At 43.6% G+C, this 15,875-nt stretch overlaps 1 protein-coding gene across 10 annotated transcripts in view; it reads right to left on the bottom strand.

Annotated features, from left to right (window-relative positions):
* Nucleotides 1-15,875, bottom strand: part of CHD6 (chromodomain helicase DNA binding protein 6) — a 194,991-nt gene that overhangs the window by 74,963 nt on the left and 104,153 nt on the right. For 9 of the 10 annotated variants that reach the window (XM_081556951.1, XM_081556949.1, XM_081556950.1 and 6 more), the window contains 7 exons: nt 11,139-11,225; nt 10,805-10,939; nt 7,767-7,888; nt 6,278-6,521; nt 4,763-4,939; nt 4,018-4,161; nt 777-1,032 (listed from right to left, as the gene is read on the bottom strand). In XM_081556951.1, coding sequence (XP_081413077.1) covers nt 777-1,032; nt 4,018-4,161; nt 4,763-4,939; nt 6,278-6,521; nt 7,767-7,888; nt 10,805-10,939; nt 11,139-11,225 — 1,165 coding nt within the window. The remainder of the gene's footprint in view (nt 1-776; nt 1,033-4,017; nt 4,162-4,762; nt 4,940-6,277; nt 6,522-7,766; nt 7,889-10,804; nt 10,940-11,138; nt 11,226-15,875) is intronic. The other variant, XM_081556952.1, reaches the window with a different exon arrangement.

Here is a 15,875-nt window from a genome sequence, read left to right on the forward strand (position 1 = left end):
AGAAAGGATCTGAAATACCAAGCTGACTCAGGCAAGTAAATTAACCTTCACAGAAAGTTGACAAAAAGGAACTTCCCTGGTGGTCCAGTGGTTGAGAATCCACATTCCAGTGCAGGGGACGTGGGTTTGATCCCTGACCCTACATGTTGTTGGGCAACTAAGCTCGCACAACACAACTAGACAGGCCCAGTGCTGCAACTACTGAGCCCATGCCCCACAATAAGAGAAGCCCCTGAGTACCCCAACTAGAGAAAGTCTGTGTGCTGCAAGAAAGACTCAGCACAGCCTAAATAAACAAAGAAAAATTTTAAAAGCGGACAAAAAGACATACCTCTTGGACATAAACACTAGCGATTGGCAAGCCACGTTTGGATTTAAAATTTCATCAAAAAGTTTTATTTAAGAAAAAAAAGCTTCCAACATGTTCTCTATCCAGTACAGTTAATTGTTAATTTATCTGCAGAGAGTTTTAATCTCACTGCGCCATGATCGCTTTTTCAACGAAGTAAGACATCTCCCTGCTCCCAAGTGGGAGGTGTGGGCCAGACTGCAGGTCCACAGAGGACAGCAGGCAGACTCATGAGCTGTCTTCTGATGGGCAGGGAACTGGTTCAAAACGGCGCTCTGTGTACTCACTGGCCAGATCACTGACGCAGATCCACTGACCAATTTGAACCTCAGTTTAATACTTGGTAAAAAGGTCAGAACCCACACCCGAGTAGCCCATGGGGGCTTGACACGTAAGACGGGAAGGCCTCCCCGTGCCCCCAGCTCACCGTTGATCAGGTAGGGGTGGTTGCAGCACTTCCTCAGCTCCATCATGGTGTTGATGAGATTGGGCATGTTGTGCTGGTTGGCACCCTTGGTCAGGAAGGAGAAGTTCTTCTCCAGGATGGCACGGTAGTACTTTTTCTGGATATTGGTCAGCTCTACTTCGATGATCGTCTCTTGCTTGGGAGCGAGGTTCTTTTCCACGTCATCTTTCAGCCGCCGAAGCATCATCGGTTTGAGGATAGACTGCAGTTTCTTCACCTGGCCAGGGAAACAAGACCTGTTTACCTGCCCAGGTCCCCATTCAGTAATGGTTACTGGGGTAATTCCAACCTTCGCTACAGTCTCTTGAGCATCTCATCACAGAACTGCGGCAGCTGACTAAATGTAAGGTCAAGCCCGATGCCTGAACAGGAGGCGCTTACAGGAGGACTGAAAGGAAAAAAGGGATCTGGTTTTGATTTGCAAGCAATTACTGAGAACTCATGTGGGAACCTTATAAGATATAAAGGGAGAAAGATACAAAAGATAGGACCTCTTCTCCAGCATGGAGAAAACAAACCTCTCTCTCTGACATGCACTTGTATGGAGCAATTGCCTGAGGAATATTTTCAGCCATGTTAGGAGGCACAAGTGATATATTACAAGAGGAAGATGTATATGCTCAAAGAACAGAGTAAGAAGCAGAGGGAATCTGGGGTGGGTAAAATGGATGAAGGTGGTCAAAAGGTACACACTGCCAGCTATAAAATGAGTAAGTCCCGGGGACGTAACAGACAGCAAGGTGACTACAGTTAGTAATACCATATTGTATATTTGAAAGTTGCTAGGAGTAAATCTTAAGACTTCTCATCACTAGAATAAAATTTACACATGTATGGGGAGGCATGTGAACTAGATTTATTGCTGTGATCACTTTACTACACTACATATATTGAATTGTTACAAAACACATCCGAAACTAATATAGTGTTGTATGTCATTTATATCTCAATTAAAAAAAAAGCAGAGGCAATCTGGAAATATCTAAATAGATATGAGATATCCTCTCATATCTAAACAAAAGCAGCCAACGAGTTTGGGGGTAGTGACATATACAGGGAATGTGGTAAGGTGACACCTTCCACTCCATCAGGCAAGCTGTCATCTCGGGCACTTTGAGCCTGATACTCTTCTTTGCTATGATTTGTGTGTTCTTGCCCTAATAGACTGGGCCTGGACAGCAGATCTCTATGCACTTGACTGCACTGGCAAGATGACTTGCTCACTCTCCCAAGAAGAGGGCAAAGACGAGATTCAAAGTCAAGGTGCCTGCGTTAACCCTGAGCCAAAACCTGATACCAGTAAGATTAATGCTGGTGGGAAAGTAAGAGGAAAGTACAAAAGATTAAGTTAAAGATAAAGATAAAGAGCTGTTCAAAAATTTCAAAACAGTAGTAGATTCTGCACAAATAAGCTGTGGGTTGTGCCAATGCTTCCTGCTGAAATAAAGTGATTTCTAGAGAGTCTGACCTAAAGGAGTTACTGGAGCAGGTTTTAAACAACAAGGAGTGGGCTTTACTTTGTAACCAGATGCTTTCTAAAACTTCTATTTACTGGGATTTAAAATATATAGACATTTAGGGCCATTTTTGTGGCTCTTTCCTAACAAACCCCAATCTTCAATCTAATCCATTTAATGAATGCTTTATTTTAGCAACCACGGAACTTAGGTACGTAATCCCCCACAGGGATAAGGAATTACTACGTAAGAATCCAAAGAGGAAAGACACAGCTAGGGACTTGTTAAAAGACAGGGACAAATGCCAAGTCTGCCACATGCTGGGTTCAGCGTTCGCCCTTCACTTGGTTCGTACCTTGAATCATTTAGAGTATACTATATGCCAGACACTGTGCTGGTCAATACAACAAACACAACTTGGGAGGAGATGTGGGCCTTGTCCTCAAGGAGGTCATTGTCTAGGAAGAAGAGAAAATGCATACCACAGAATAAGTGCAATGGGAGAAGAGGAAGCATTTCTAATGGTCCAAAAACGGAGAGAGGGCTGGAGTTGGCTTTGCAAAGATCAATAGATACTGCAAACGTTGAGAAGGGGAATGAAGTTTGATTACTCACTGCTCTCAAAGTCTGACTCGTTGTGGAAGTAGAAACAAACAGATTGGAACCACAGCATGTACTCTAGACATCTGTTAGTGAAATTCCCAAACCTTCTCCGTTCCCAAATTCTCTGCCCCAACCCACTCTCGCACCATTGCTAGATTAATTTAGCAGAACTAATTGCGTCGTTCCTGCGATCAAAGCCTTGCGTTGCTTCTCTAATGCCCATCAAATCCTTCAACCTGTCTTTCAAGATGTTCCCACTATATAATGCTAAACTCCTCCAGCTTTCATACTCCACAGTTCATCCCCAGCTCAGCCAGATGATCCCCTACCACTGAATAAATTCCATGGCTGCTGCTGATTGCTTTTTTTTTCCATGCAAAGTAGTCATTATCACCTCTCTCTCTGCCTAATGAAAACTTACCCACCCTTTAAAGTTTATTCTCAAACTGTACTCTCTTCATGCAGTTGTTCCTAAGTCCTAAACATATGTGACCTTTCTCACCTTTAAAGTCCTCAGCTCTGTTCATTGTTCCTCTTGTCTTACACCTGTCTGCCTTATTTCTGTAACGTCCAGTCGAGATTCCTACCCACTGTAGATAGATATTTATTAATGTTGGTTTGTTTCGAAACAGCTTGGAGTCCAATAAGCTAGACTCAGGACATCTTTGAAAACAGGAAATTGAGTTGATTTGGACAAAACTGGACTTACCAACTACTCTAATGTACGCCTGCCTTCTGTTCCTCACTATCTGTGTATTTGGTTGTACTCAAGAAAATGAGCCTGGAAACATGTTGCAGGTGGTGGAGGATGAAGGGCGAAGGATGAAGGAAGCAGAGGAGGAGGGAAGCATGGCCCTGAGGGCAGACGATGAACAAAATCACTGAAGTTATTTATACATGAGATTAGTGAAAGCAAGAGGCTGGAGATTAGGTATTTTGGATGCTGATTCATTTATTGTTTGGATAGAAACTGCTAATGATCAGTTGATCCTCCTCCACATAAATTAAATAAAGGAGGCGATGCTCGTTTACCAGGGATGTGAGAACTGGCTAACTCCTGTCCCCACGGTGACTTTGTTTTTCCCTTGATGGTGAAGGTAGCGATCACCTTGTCTCCTCCAATCCTTCAGGCCCCTATTTACCTGCTCCTCTGTCTTCAGATCTCCAAACTCCTCTAAGAAAGCAGTCTCCGAAGGGAACTGTGATGGCTCCAGGAAGTTGAGCAGACTGAAGAGCTCCTCCACAGAGTTCTGCAAGGGCGTCCCCGTGAGCAGCACCTTATGCTCCTGCACAGATTCACAGCACGGGGAACAGGTCTGAGTCACCAAGACAGCAGGTTTGGGTGGCAAAGGGATGCCACGGCCTCCTGGGCTCAATTTGGGGGCAATTTTGTTTTTGCTTTTATGACAACATCGAGTGACAACAATAAACAGATCAACCTTCCTTTCACATCCCTGAGTCCAGCAGCAATTCCATGTTAGTTAAAGCACCCATTCACTCATTCACATTCTGGAGGGCCTGCTAGCCACAGACTGGGCACTGCACCAAGGCAGTAATGTTCAAGGTTATGATCTTTGGTACCAGATCATTCAGGCACCTGGAAACAAGCCAAAACAACTTACATTTCCAGGTCACAAATGCCATGGTATTTAAGATGCCCCTGGGTCCCTCTGGGAGTCAATCTGTGGCAAAGGTCAAATTGCTGACCCAGTTCATAACAACAACAAAAAATTTGATTCCTGCACCATCAGAGCTACAAAGGGCAAGAAGAAAATCTAGGGTAAACAGACTGTGCACAAGCAAGCTGCATGCAGATGGCTAAAGAGCGCTTCCTCCACCACAAACAGGAGGGGCCTGTGTTTACAGAAAGAGCTCGCCAACTCTCACCAGGGCCATGAGCTTCAGGCCCTCCAGAAGCTTGCAGTTCCTGTTCTTCAACCTGTGGGCTTCATCGATGATCACACAGCTCCAGCGAATCTTCTTCAGCTCTGGGCAGTCTGCCAGGATCATCTCAAATGTTGTAATGACAACATGGAACTTGAAGATGCCTGACAGGGGGTTTCCCTGAGGATGACACAAGCAAAGGCAGAGCTTTACACATGGCTGGAGAATGCAGCTACTGGGTTACAAGATGGATTGGAGAAGGTGGCAAGATAGATCATCGGACCTAGGTGAGAGGCCAATAAGCACAGTCTTCCTCTCGGAGAAGAGAAAGAATAGGAGAATCAAACCAGCTGTTTAGACAAGAGAGAGACCCCGTTAATTCAAAGAAACAAAAGCAAGACAGCATGTACCCCCACAAAAGTGAGATAGAGTATGGAAGGCCAAGCGAGGGAGCTTTTTGTTCATTACTTGCCATGATAAGGAAAGCTGATGGGGGTTGATCCACATGTTTCTAGCCAGCAGTTGGTCTAAACCACACAGAGCTTGAATGCCCGAAGGAAACCCTTTTTGCTAGTTTTCAGGTAGAATTAATTTAACTTTATAACTTGGGTTCTAGAACAGATTCAATGTCATGATCCTGATTTACCTGGGACAAGTGCTACCAGGCAGGACACACTTTTGTCTTTTCGTTTGTCTTAGTGCTACCATCACATTTAAAAAGCAGAGTTGCGTCACATTAGAATACATCTTTAATTTCTCCTGGGTGTCTCCTGCTGCCTGTGAAAACTGTGGTATGAGCCCTGCCTCTCCTGTGACTGAATTCATTTAATTTTTACCTTCTTTATAAAAACCAACACTCAGGACAAGCCTACAAGGATACTGAGCAAAGTGCTTATACTTGACAAAAAGTAAGTTAAGTGTCAGTTGCTCAGTTGTGCCCGACTCTTTGCGACCCCACAGACTGCAGCCCATCAGGCTCCTCTGTCCAGGAGATTTTCCAGGCAAGGATACTGGAGTGGGTTGCCATTTCCTTCTCCAATACTTAACAAAAACTTCTTACAAAATCCTGTTGTGCTTTTAACTATTTGTTTTCTCTTTATCCTTTAACCTCAAATCCGTTACCCTCCTCTCGCTCCAAACTCACTGGCCAAGGATTTTACCTTTGTTCACTAATCCCTCTGCTCACTTTCTTTACTGAGCACATCACAATTCAGATAAAACTTTTCTGCATGTAAAGCAACTTCGTAAGCCAACCAAGAAGCTAAGCTTTCGGTGTCCTAAAAAGAGCCTCTGGTGTATGTCAGAGTGGAAAGTGTGCCTTACAGTTCTGTGTTTTATCACAGGTGAAGCTACCAGGGAGGGGTGAGACGTCTGCCTCAATAAGTATGTGACTCTACAGAGTAAGTCAACAGTAATTTCGTGCAGGGCATTGAACCCTGGAAGACAAGGGGTAGAGAGGCTGTTGTGAACCACAATGGCGAGCTATCCCTGGATCTCTGCCATGGGCGGAGGGCTCACCTGTGCATCTCTGTACACCATCTCGTACTGCTGGATCATCTGCCTGCTGATCTGGCTGCCGTGGTACACGATGGCATTCATCTCTGTCCACGTTCGGAACTCCCGCTCCCAGTTGGTGATGGTGGAGAGTGGGGCGATGATGAGGAAAGGGCCGTGGATGCCTCTGAGGAATATTTCTGAAAGGAACGTGATGGACTGGATGGTTTTCCCTAGGCCCATCTCATCGGCCAAAATGCAGTTTTTTCTGCAGAGTAAGGAACAGACCATTCATCGTCAACATCGGAAAGAGGCGGAGGTTGGTTACAACTAAAAAGATACTACATACCTTGCATACAAGCATACTACATACAAGCATACTTTGACCTGTAAGGTCATCGGCAGAGGTTTTATCAGCATTTCCAGAGATGTAACTGAGGCAAGTTTCCATTATTGTTATTTACACCCTGCCTACTTCCAGAAAGGAACTATTGCAACTTGTGAGAAAATACATGAGACGCGTCCATTCAAATGGAAACTAAAGATACTAAAAATTAAAATACTAGTGTGGCAAGGAAAAATTATAAAATGCCTCAAACCTACACCAGTTTCTCTACCTGACAAACTTCATGGACACTAAGGCAAAAATAGAAACAGAAGCTACCTGATTCTCATTGTCTATCTCATTGTCTATTGTGTTATCAAAGGACAGACTTTTAACCCCTATCCTAACTTCTGTGTCAGAGTGAAAACACCGGTCTCTTGCGGTGACCCAGAATCACGGACTGCACACAGGGTCATCTCTGAAGGTGCGGCCCCTGTCCAGTCCTGCTCATCACTGCACAGGTGGGCGACCCCAGACCTGCTGTGGTTCAGTGAGCTATGCCCTGAGTCCCACTGTGAGTGACAGAGACAAGGCTGGAACACAGGTCTACAGAGTGCAGCTTGGTATGCGTTCCACTCCATGTGGTCTTTAAAATCAATGCTGGGGAGCACCCTAGAATGTTAATAAAATCTTAACCCATCTTTCTCAGACGTCATCTGATTCACCTAGATTCTGATAAGAGACTAAAGCACAGAGTTGAAAACAACAAGTCGAGGCCATCCATGGCTCACAAACAGATGGGACTAGAATCCAGATTCATTCTCCTTTAGAGCCAATTTGTGCTAAAGATTTGGGAGATAAAAACACAGTTTTAAAGGATCTTTGGGGTTTTGTTTCATTTAGGTTGAGCCCAAACTTTTGGTTAGACTGACAAAGGAAAAAAAGCACAACGTTGAGGAGGTCTAAAGATCATTCCTCTCTGGTCGAAGAAACCAAACCAAATCTGACATGAAAAACAGAAGCCCTGGCACGCCTGATGTACAGAGATCACCCACTGATGGCTCCACTGCACTCCTCCACCACTCTGCTCTTGCCCCTCTATGCAGGCTAAGCCCACCATCTCCCTCCTGGCACAAACATTTGGTAGAAAGATCAGCCCTGAAGACAGGACTGGTTCTGGTTCCACACCTGTTATACCAGTTAAAAAGAAGCCAGTTCATCCCCTCCAGCTGGTACTCCCGGAGCTGGTTACTGTTCTTATACTCTCGCGACTTCTCAAGTTTCTGCCAGGAGTCTGAAGCGGGTCGCTCCTAGGGGAGGGAGGGCAGAGAACACAGGACACACAGAGTGATGTTTCAGGAGCACGGTATGGAGAGGGACGCAGCGGGGCGATGGGGAAGGTGGTGAATCTCACAACGCCGTCCTAGAGCTACCTGCAAACTGCAGCTGCTATCTTCTGCCTGATGTGCAGGCCCTGTATTTTCTAGATTTTAGCAGATTATACTAAGAACACCTCCATAAAATTTGTAAGCAATTAATGAAGAAGAGAATCAGATTCACCTAAAATCTTGGTGTTATACTGCTTTACTGAAACCCTTAGAATCACTCCCACTTACATTTTAATTTCCCTACAAGCCAGTACCAAATTTTTAGTTTTCTATAGATACAATTTTTGTTATTTATCCCTGTGGTATCAGCTTAGCAAAAGTACAGTGGGTCAAATATTTTGTTGATGGTTTCTAAAGCTAAAAGCCTGTATAATTGAAACTATAAATTCCTTAAATTCGCCATAAATGTAAGAGCAATCTTACTGCTTTACTTTTCAATATGAAACACCAATTTCTAAATGTAATTGATCTCTGTTTATATGAAATGCTATTTTTAATCATATATTAAGTTCTAATATATCCAGGGAGCTATATCCAGAGTCTTCATTCTGTTTCACTAAACTGTCTCTTACTGCAGTAAAATCACACTTTTGAATTACTATGGCTCTACATCTGATGGGGAATTATTTTTCAAAAGTGTCTTGGCTATTTTTTAATTCAGTATTCTGTGCAACTATAGAATCAATGTCAAATTCCCTTAAAATTCTATTGGAATTTCTAATCTGGAGAAATTTTTAATTTTTAGGTATTAAATCTAACCATCTAAAATTTTTGTTTATTTAGGTTTTATATTATTTAGACGCAGACTTGATTATTTGCTGCTAGACAAATTGAGCCCCTAGACTGACACTTTTAAGGTCTTAAAAAAAAAAATTCTTAGCTATGCCTGTAGTTACATAGAGAATTTTGAGACTGCAGCTTTTCTCACAGTAATTTTAGTCTTGGAGAGTTTTACTTTGGGGTATTACAGAAAGTTTACTCCTAAAATATGTTATTATCTAAAACTAAGCCATTTGCATGTGAGATTTAATAAAATATCCCCAATCATATTGTATCATTGATATTTGGAGGTAAGTTTAATGGTTCAATCTGTCCAGACTACTGAAAGTGTGGAAACTTTCAGAAACTTACATACCACAACTTAACCTACAAAATTTGATAGCTGTAGTTAGACTAAGCTCCTTGAAATAGAACTCTGTTGAATATTACTATCAGCACACAGGTACAAGGTGCTTTTACAAATATAAGGGAAAATAATCTATTATGTCAAAAAATTAATTTTAAAGAGAAAGCTTTTAAGCCAAGATCTTCTCATATGAACTCTCTTGTTCTGTTCCCTTAAAGAAACTACATTCTTAACCCCTAGGAATCATTCAGCCTGGCTCCCTGAAGTTCATGTAACTCATTTTAATGGCACTCTATCTGACAGTATGGGGAAACTTTCTGGAGTATTCCTCATCTCTAGCGACCGAAGGGGCTCACTTTTAGCATCACAGATACTGTAGAATAGACTTTCACTGCAGGTTTCTACTTTGCTGCCTTGGTCGCACTCCAGATACAGAGGCCTCACTCACTAAACCAGTCCCTCCTCTGGGTTTTCCTGCTTTCTCCAGGTTTTAGCTTTACGTCACCTACTGCCCAGAAATTTCAGCCATCTAAGGATGAGACATGAAATCAGCTAGAAGTTTCCGATGCCTAGTTTGGCTGGCTCCTCCGTGGTATCACAGATGACAGGCAAGCACCTACCCCAGGGCTCTATAACCTTCAGTGGCTATTATTAAATTCAAAAGAGAATTGATATTTGGAGTCTCTGAGGTGGGTCTTGACTATTAAATGACTGCTACTCTCTTTGCACAGTCGTTACTGACACTCATGTCTTGCTCTCCCAAAAGTCTGTTATTTTACCTATAAGCAACCAATTTTTAACCAAAAAACTTTTAGGGATAGAATGTCTTAGTCATCAAGACAAGTGATATAAAAACAATAATAAGGAACTGGAACAGTTTTTCATATAAAAATGTGATTTTTTTTTGGGGGGGCAGGATTTCCTGGAGGCCCAGTAGTTACGACTATGCACCCCTACTGCAAGGGGCACAGATTTGATCCCTGGTTGGGGAACTAAGATCTTGCACACCATACAGTGTGGCCAGAAAAAAAAAAGTGACTTAGGAAAAAAACAGAAATTGATCATTCCAGTCTTTAGCCATATTCATTAGCAACTCTGATTCTCTTCTCAAGTCAGTACACCTTAACTGAGCTCTATCCCAATTCTGCCTCCTTTTAATTACCAGGTACCCCAGGACATTTCTGCAGCTTAGTGGTAATAAACCAGAAGCAGAAAAACTAACCAATTCAACACATATGGAAAACTTATGTTTTCTCTGCTAAGTCCTAGGAATCTTTTGATAAAGGACAGTTCTTCCCTTTAAGAATATTCTGAGTAAAAGCAAAGGATAAAATCAAAGAAGAGAGATCACTGATGGAGCAAGAGATAAGAAATAGGAAACAAGAAAGATACCAACAACTTATGGAGCTTCTTTCCCAAGCCAGGTATTTCTTACATGTTCTATCTTACTGACCCCACGTGACAGCCATACACCGAGAAAACTAAGCTCATAACCAAGCTTCTTAAATGTCACATCCATCAAACCAGAGCCCAGACCTAAAGCTGACCCAGTGCTAGCAAAGTGCGATGTGGGGAGAAACATACTCTGAACCCCAGTTTCACTGGGTGCGACCAACAGTAAGGTGACACAGAAACCACTCGGGAGAACCGCCTGGGGGCGCCCCAGGTCATCGCGCTACAAGAGGCGCCAGATAGTGACATGTGTACATTACCACGTGCTTGATTTCGGGGAGCACTTGCAGAGATTCGAATTCTTTAACTTTGGCAGGATCCACGTCCTCCTCCAGTTCCCACGTGCTCTCTTCGTAAGGCAGTGAGCACCACTTCACCAGGTAATGCGTCACTTCCTGGTGGCACACGGGAGAGGCGCTTAGGCTCTTTCTACTACGTTAGAGGAATTGATCCTATACTGATGACCTAGGAAAACCTCCCGATGATACAGCACACAAAGGCCATTAAAACAGAGGCCATGTGTTGACAAAACAAGCAGAACACGAGACAAGCAAGGAAGACACTTTCGAAGAGTTAAAACTGAGAAAAACCCACCTCTCCCGTTTCTGCATCCTTGGTGTGGGCCACCTCTAAGATGCGATCGACCTCCACATAGTCTGGGTTGAACAAGTCTTCGTCAGGCTAAGGCAAACAGGAAAGAAGAGCTAAGAAGTGACTCCCTTCCTGCCAACCCAGCATCCAGTGTTTTATGTGACCCCCCCCCCACTCTGGGCTCTATCGGGGAATGCAGAATGAAAAGGTCTGCTTGAGTTTAATTAGGTCCCATTTGCTTATTTTTATTTCCATGACTCTAGGAGGTGGGTCAAAGAGGATCTAGGTGCAATTTATGTCAAAGACTATTCTAAGTTGTCCTCTAAGAGTGTTGTAGTTTCTGGCCTTACTTTGAGGTCTTTAATCTATTTTGAATTTATTTTTGTGTATGGTATTAGAAGGTAATCTAATTTCATTCTTTTATATAAAGCTGCCCAGTTTCCCAAGCACTACTTATTGAAGAGGCTGTCTTACTAACAGAACACTGTAAAGCAACTACATTCCAATAAATTAAAAAACAACAAAAAAAAGGAGGTTTGCTTAAATAAGTCAACTCACCAGCTCTTCTCACTGTCCCCAAATTCTGCTCTTCAGGACTACATTTAAAGGCACACCCACCCCTTCCAGGTTGCACCACGGCCAGGGTAAGGATTTCCTTCTGGTCATTTCAGCGTGTGCATGCTAAGTCACTCAGTCGTGTCTGACTCTTTGGACTATAGCCTGCCAGGTTCCTCTGTCCATGGAATTCTCCAGGCAAGAACATTGGAATGGGTTGTCGTGCCCTCCTCCAGGTTATTAAGTACTGAGCAAAAATTAGCACAAAGAGGATCTCCAGAGATAACCCACGGAAATCTGGAAAGTTAGTTTCTTTTTCTTCTTCACACCAATAATGGTTAACACTGGATGGATGCATGAGGGGAGCTTCCGGGGATACTGATAATGTTCTATTCCTTGATCTAGGTGGTGGTTACATAGGAGTGTTTATTTTGTAAAAGTGCATCGAGCTGTACTCTTAGGACTGTTAAATAGACCATGCTTCCCCCCTAAAAGTATACTTATAACAACAGTAATAGGCAAGGTTTAGAAATATTTAAGGCGTGTCCAGCGCTTTTATGTAAGCCTCTAAACTACTTTGTGGAGTAATAAGTGCTGTAAATACTTTAAAGATGAGAGAACTGACTCAGAGAGGTTAAATACGTCCCGTGGCCAGGGTCACAAAGCCGCGTGGACCAGAATGCTTACCCAGGTCTTTCTTGCCCAGAAGCCCTCCTCCTGAACTGCAGGGGTGTTCTCACTGCCCCTTATGCTGGAAGGCACTTTAGGAGCTGTATAGTTTCATCTTCCAATCTACACAGGAACACTTCTTACAGCAACCCTGGCAAATCCACCCTCGGATTCAATTATTCCTGTGTTCAGGAATTTATTGCCCTCTGAGACCGGACCCACTGCCAAGACAGCTTTACCTCTGCCTGTTCAGTAGTAGCATCACAACCTTTATCATTATCACTATCAAATTACTGCCTAATTTTCCTCCTGGAATTGTGACTCACTGGAGTGAACTGCTTTCTCTACAGCAGCGGTAACCAAGTGATTCTCTTCTCTCTATCTGAATACCTCCCAACCCCAGGTGTTCAATGTTCTTCGGATGCCATGCTTCCAGATCCCTTGGTGATGCAGAGAGCCTACCTTTGTGGGGCAGTGACTGTGGGCCAGGCACCACGCTAAGCACTTTCACCAACACTGTGTCATTTAATCCTCCTGGGTATCATGAGGGTGATGCTACAAGGAGTTCTGATTGACAAAACAAAGGATGCTGAGTACAGAGGAGCTATTCAGTTGGCCCAAGGACATTCAGCAGTGCGTGGGCACCTGTGGGTGTGGGTGCTAGGTGGCGCCAGCACTGGGCATCCCGTCCACCTTTGCTCTTGATCACTTAGACATGCCCACTGTTAACAGTCCTCCCCCAGTTGCCCTCAGGCTTCACAAAGTCTCTCACTGAATCCCGGTACCCACATCAGCATAATACTCAGGAAAGAATAGAGCATGGCAAGCAGGGTGCCATCTAGGATTACTGGCACTTTTTAAGCCCCACCCTACTCTTGCTGTTGTTGTTCAGTAGCTCAGTCACGTCCGACTCTTTTGTGACCCCATGGACTGTAGCCCACCAGGCTTCTCTGACCATGGGATTTCCCAGGCAAGAATACTGGAGTGGGGTGCCATTTCCTTCTCCAAGGGATCCTCCCAACCCAGGGATCGAATTCGCGGTTTCCTGCATTGGCAGGCGGACTGTTTCCCACTGAGCCACCAGCTCTTGGTTCACAGTTAACTTTGTCCCTTGAGCTGCTATCTGGTCATCTTCCCCACTCCAAAGTTGTAAAGATCTTTAAAATACTAATGTGAGACATTACATTTACTTATTGCCATTTGCATGATTTAATTCATCCCTGCCTGTCCAGGTGAACCTGAACTTGGATTCTGTCATTCATTCTCGCAGTGCTGGAGTCAGGGGCTAACAGGCCTCCGGCCTGTGGGGCGTGAGAAACGCAGCCTGCTAGCCTGACTCGCCTTCACACGCGCCCCTGGCTACCTCATAAAGCGGCTGGAAGTAATGTGTATGAAGAAGCTCTATTCAGAACGAGGTTATTATTTACCAGAATATCATTTATGCCAAGTTATGAGTAAAACTGTCGACCAGGTCAAGACCGAAGACAGCGTTACAGCAACTACTTCCCAATTTTCCTCCCTCTCATAGTGGCCTCCAATCTCCTCCCGTAACTGTCTGTTTTCACCAGGATCTCACCAGGGACTCCCACTACGGTATTTCTACACATCCTAACACAGTTTTCTCTCTCAATACCCAACCAAGGGAAAAAAAAAAAAAACAAACCACTCCCTTGGGCATAAATCAGAAACTAGATTCATGGGGCTTCGTAGACTGCACTGAGGAGTCTGGACTTTATTCCGAGGCAGGAAGTGCTACAGGGTCTAAACAGGAGTGGTGTCAGGCAACCCTCCTCACCGGCCCGGGCACAGCCAAGTGGTGTCTGAGCACAGAGCCTGCGCCTGGTGTCCTGGAGAGAAACACAAGGAAGGCGAGGCCCTGCCTGTCTCGCAGGGCTCAGAATGGCAGACCCAGACATGTAAACAAGTCGCTATGCTGCAAATCCTCGCTAAAATAGAGGTGTGAATGTGATGTTCTGGGAACCCAGGGAGAGCGTCCAACAGGGCTTCAGGATGGCTTTTCTAATTCTAGCCCTTCCTTTCCCTGATTCTCTATCAGAGGAATGATGCCATAAAAAACAGTTCTCACAGGCTTTACAACGAGCCTGGAGAGGCCTGGGGCCAAACGTTGAGGCTAAAGAGAAAGGACTCCATATTGGGACAAAAAGAACACTTACTGACACCGTCCTAAAATAGGTTTTTGGCATCTGCGAGAAAAGGAGCACCATGTGAACAATGAACTGGTAAGTTATGTGTGGCAGTTTGCTATAATTTGATGGCATCTGAGTGTACTCTTAAGGTTGCGTATTTGTGACTACATTTAAAAAATAATTTATATTGTTTTTTCTTCGTAAGTTATCTGTATAAAATTGAAAAATTACATGTTAAAGAGAATAGAAATCACCACGATCCTACTGAATAGAGAAAATTAGGTCAGTGTTTTCACATAAATCAGACATTTTCTATGCATTATTATGGTGATTCTTTTCCCCTGCACACCCACCCCCCACTCCCACCCCCAATGCTGGGAAAGATTGAAGGCAGGAGGAGAAGGGGATGACAGAGGATGAGATGGATGGCATCACTGATTCGATGGACATGAGTCTGAGCAAGCTCCAAGAGATGGTGAAGGACAAGAGAGGCCTGGCGTGCTGCAGTCCATGGGTTCCCAAAGAGTTGGACACAACTGAGTGACTGAACAACCACCACCCCCAAAACAGAACTCGCGTACGCTGTAGGAGCCTAACATTTTCAATTAACGATAGTTTACAACATTAAGCCCCTTCCTATTGACATTAATAACCGTCCTCCACTATCACTTTTACTAGTTGCACAGTACTACACTCCGTGGAATGTATCATAATTTAACAGTATTTATTACCTAACGTTATGCTTGTTTTCAATTTTCCACCAACATAAACTGTTTATCATAGCTAAGTCTTTGCTCCAAGATCTGATCGTTTCCTTAAAATAAATGATGGAATTAGAACTGCTGGGACAAGGGCTATGCAAATATTGAGGCATTTGACATCTGTTGTCAACCTGCTCTCCTGAGAGGGCATCCTAAGTTATGCTCCCATGCTGTGACGACAAAGAGGGTCCCTTCCATACACCTTCACCAGCAATGGATAATACTTATTTCTAAAACCTTCTAGAATTTGGTAAGTGAAAACTAGAAGATTCTCATCTTAATCTGTATTTCTTTGGCTGCTAGTGAAATTACTTTTTTTGTATGATTAGTAAATAATTTCCCCCTCTTTCCTGAATTCCCCAATAATCTGTCCATTTTTTTCTATTTAGGATTTTGTATTTTTCTTTTTTCTTAATTTTTATTGGAATATGGTTGCTTTACAATTTTTAGTTTCTACTGTACAGCAAAGTGAACCAGCTACACATATACATAAATCCCCTCTTTTTTGGATTTCCTTCTCAGTTAGGTCACCATAGAGCAGAGTAGAGTACCCTGTGCTATACCACAGGACCTCATTAGCTACCTACTTAATATACAGCAGCGTATGT

Source organism: Giraffa tippelskirchi, chromosome 13, assembly GCF_054371585.1.
Source record: "Giraffa tippelskirchi isolate mGirTip1 chromosome 13, T2T-mGirTip1v1.2.pri, whole genome shotgun sequence".
Taxonomy (NCBI): Eukaryota; Metazoa; Chordata; class Mammalia; order Artiodactyla; family Giraffidae; genus Giraffa; species Giraffa tippelskirchi.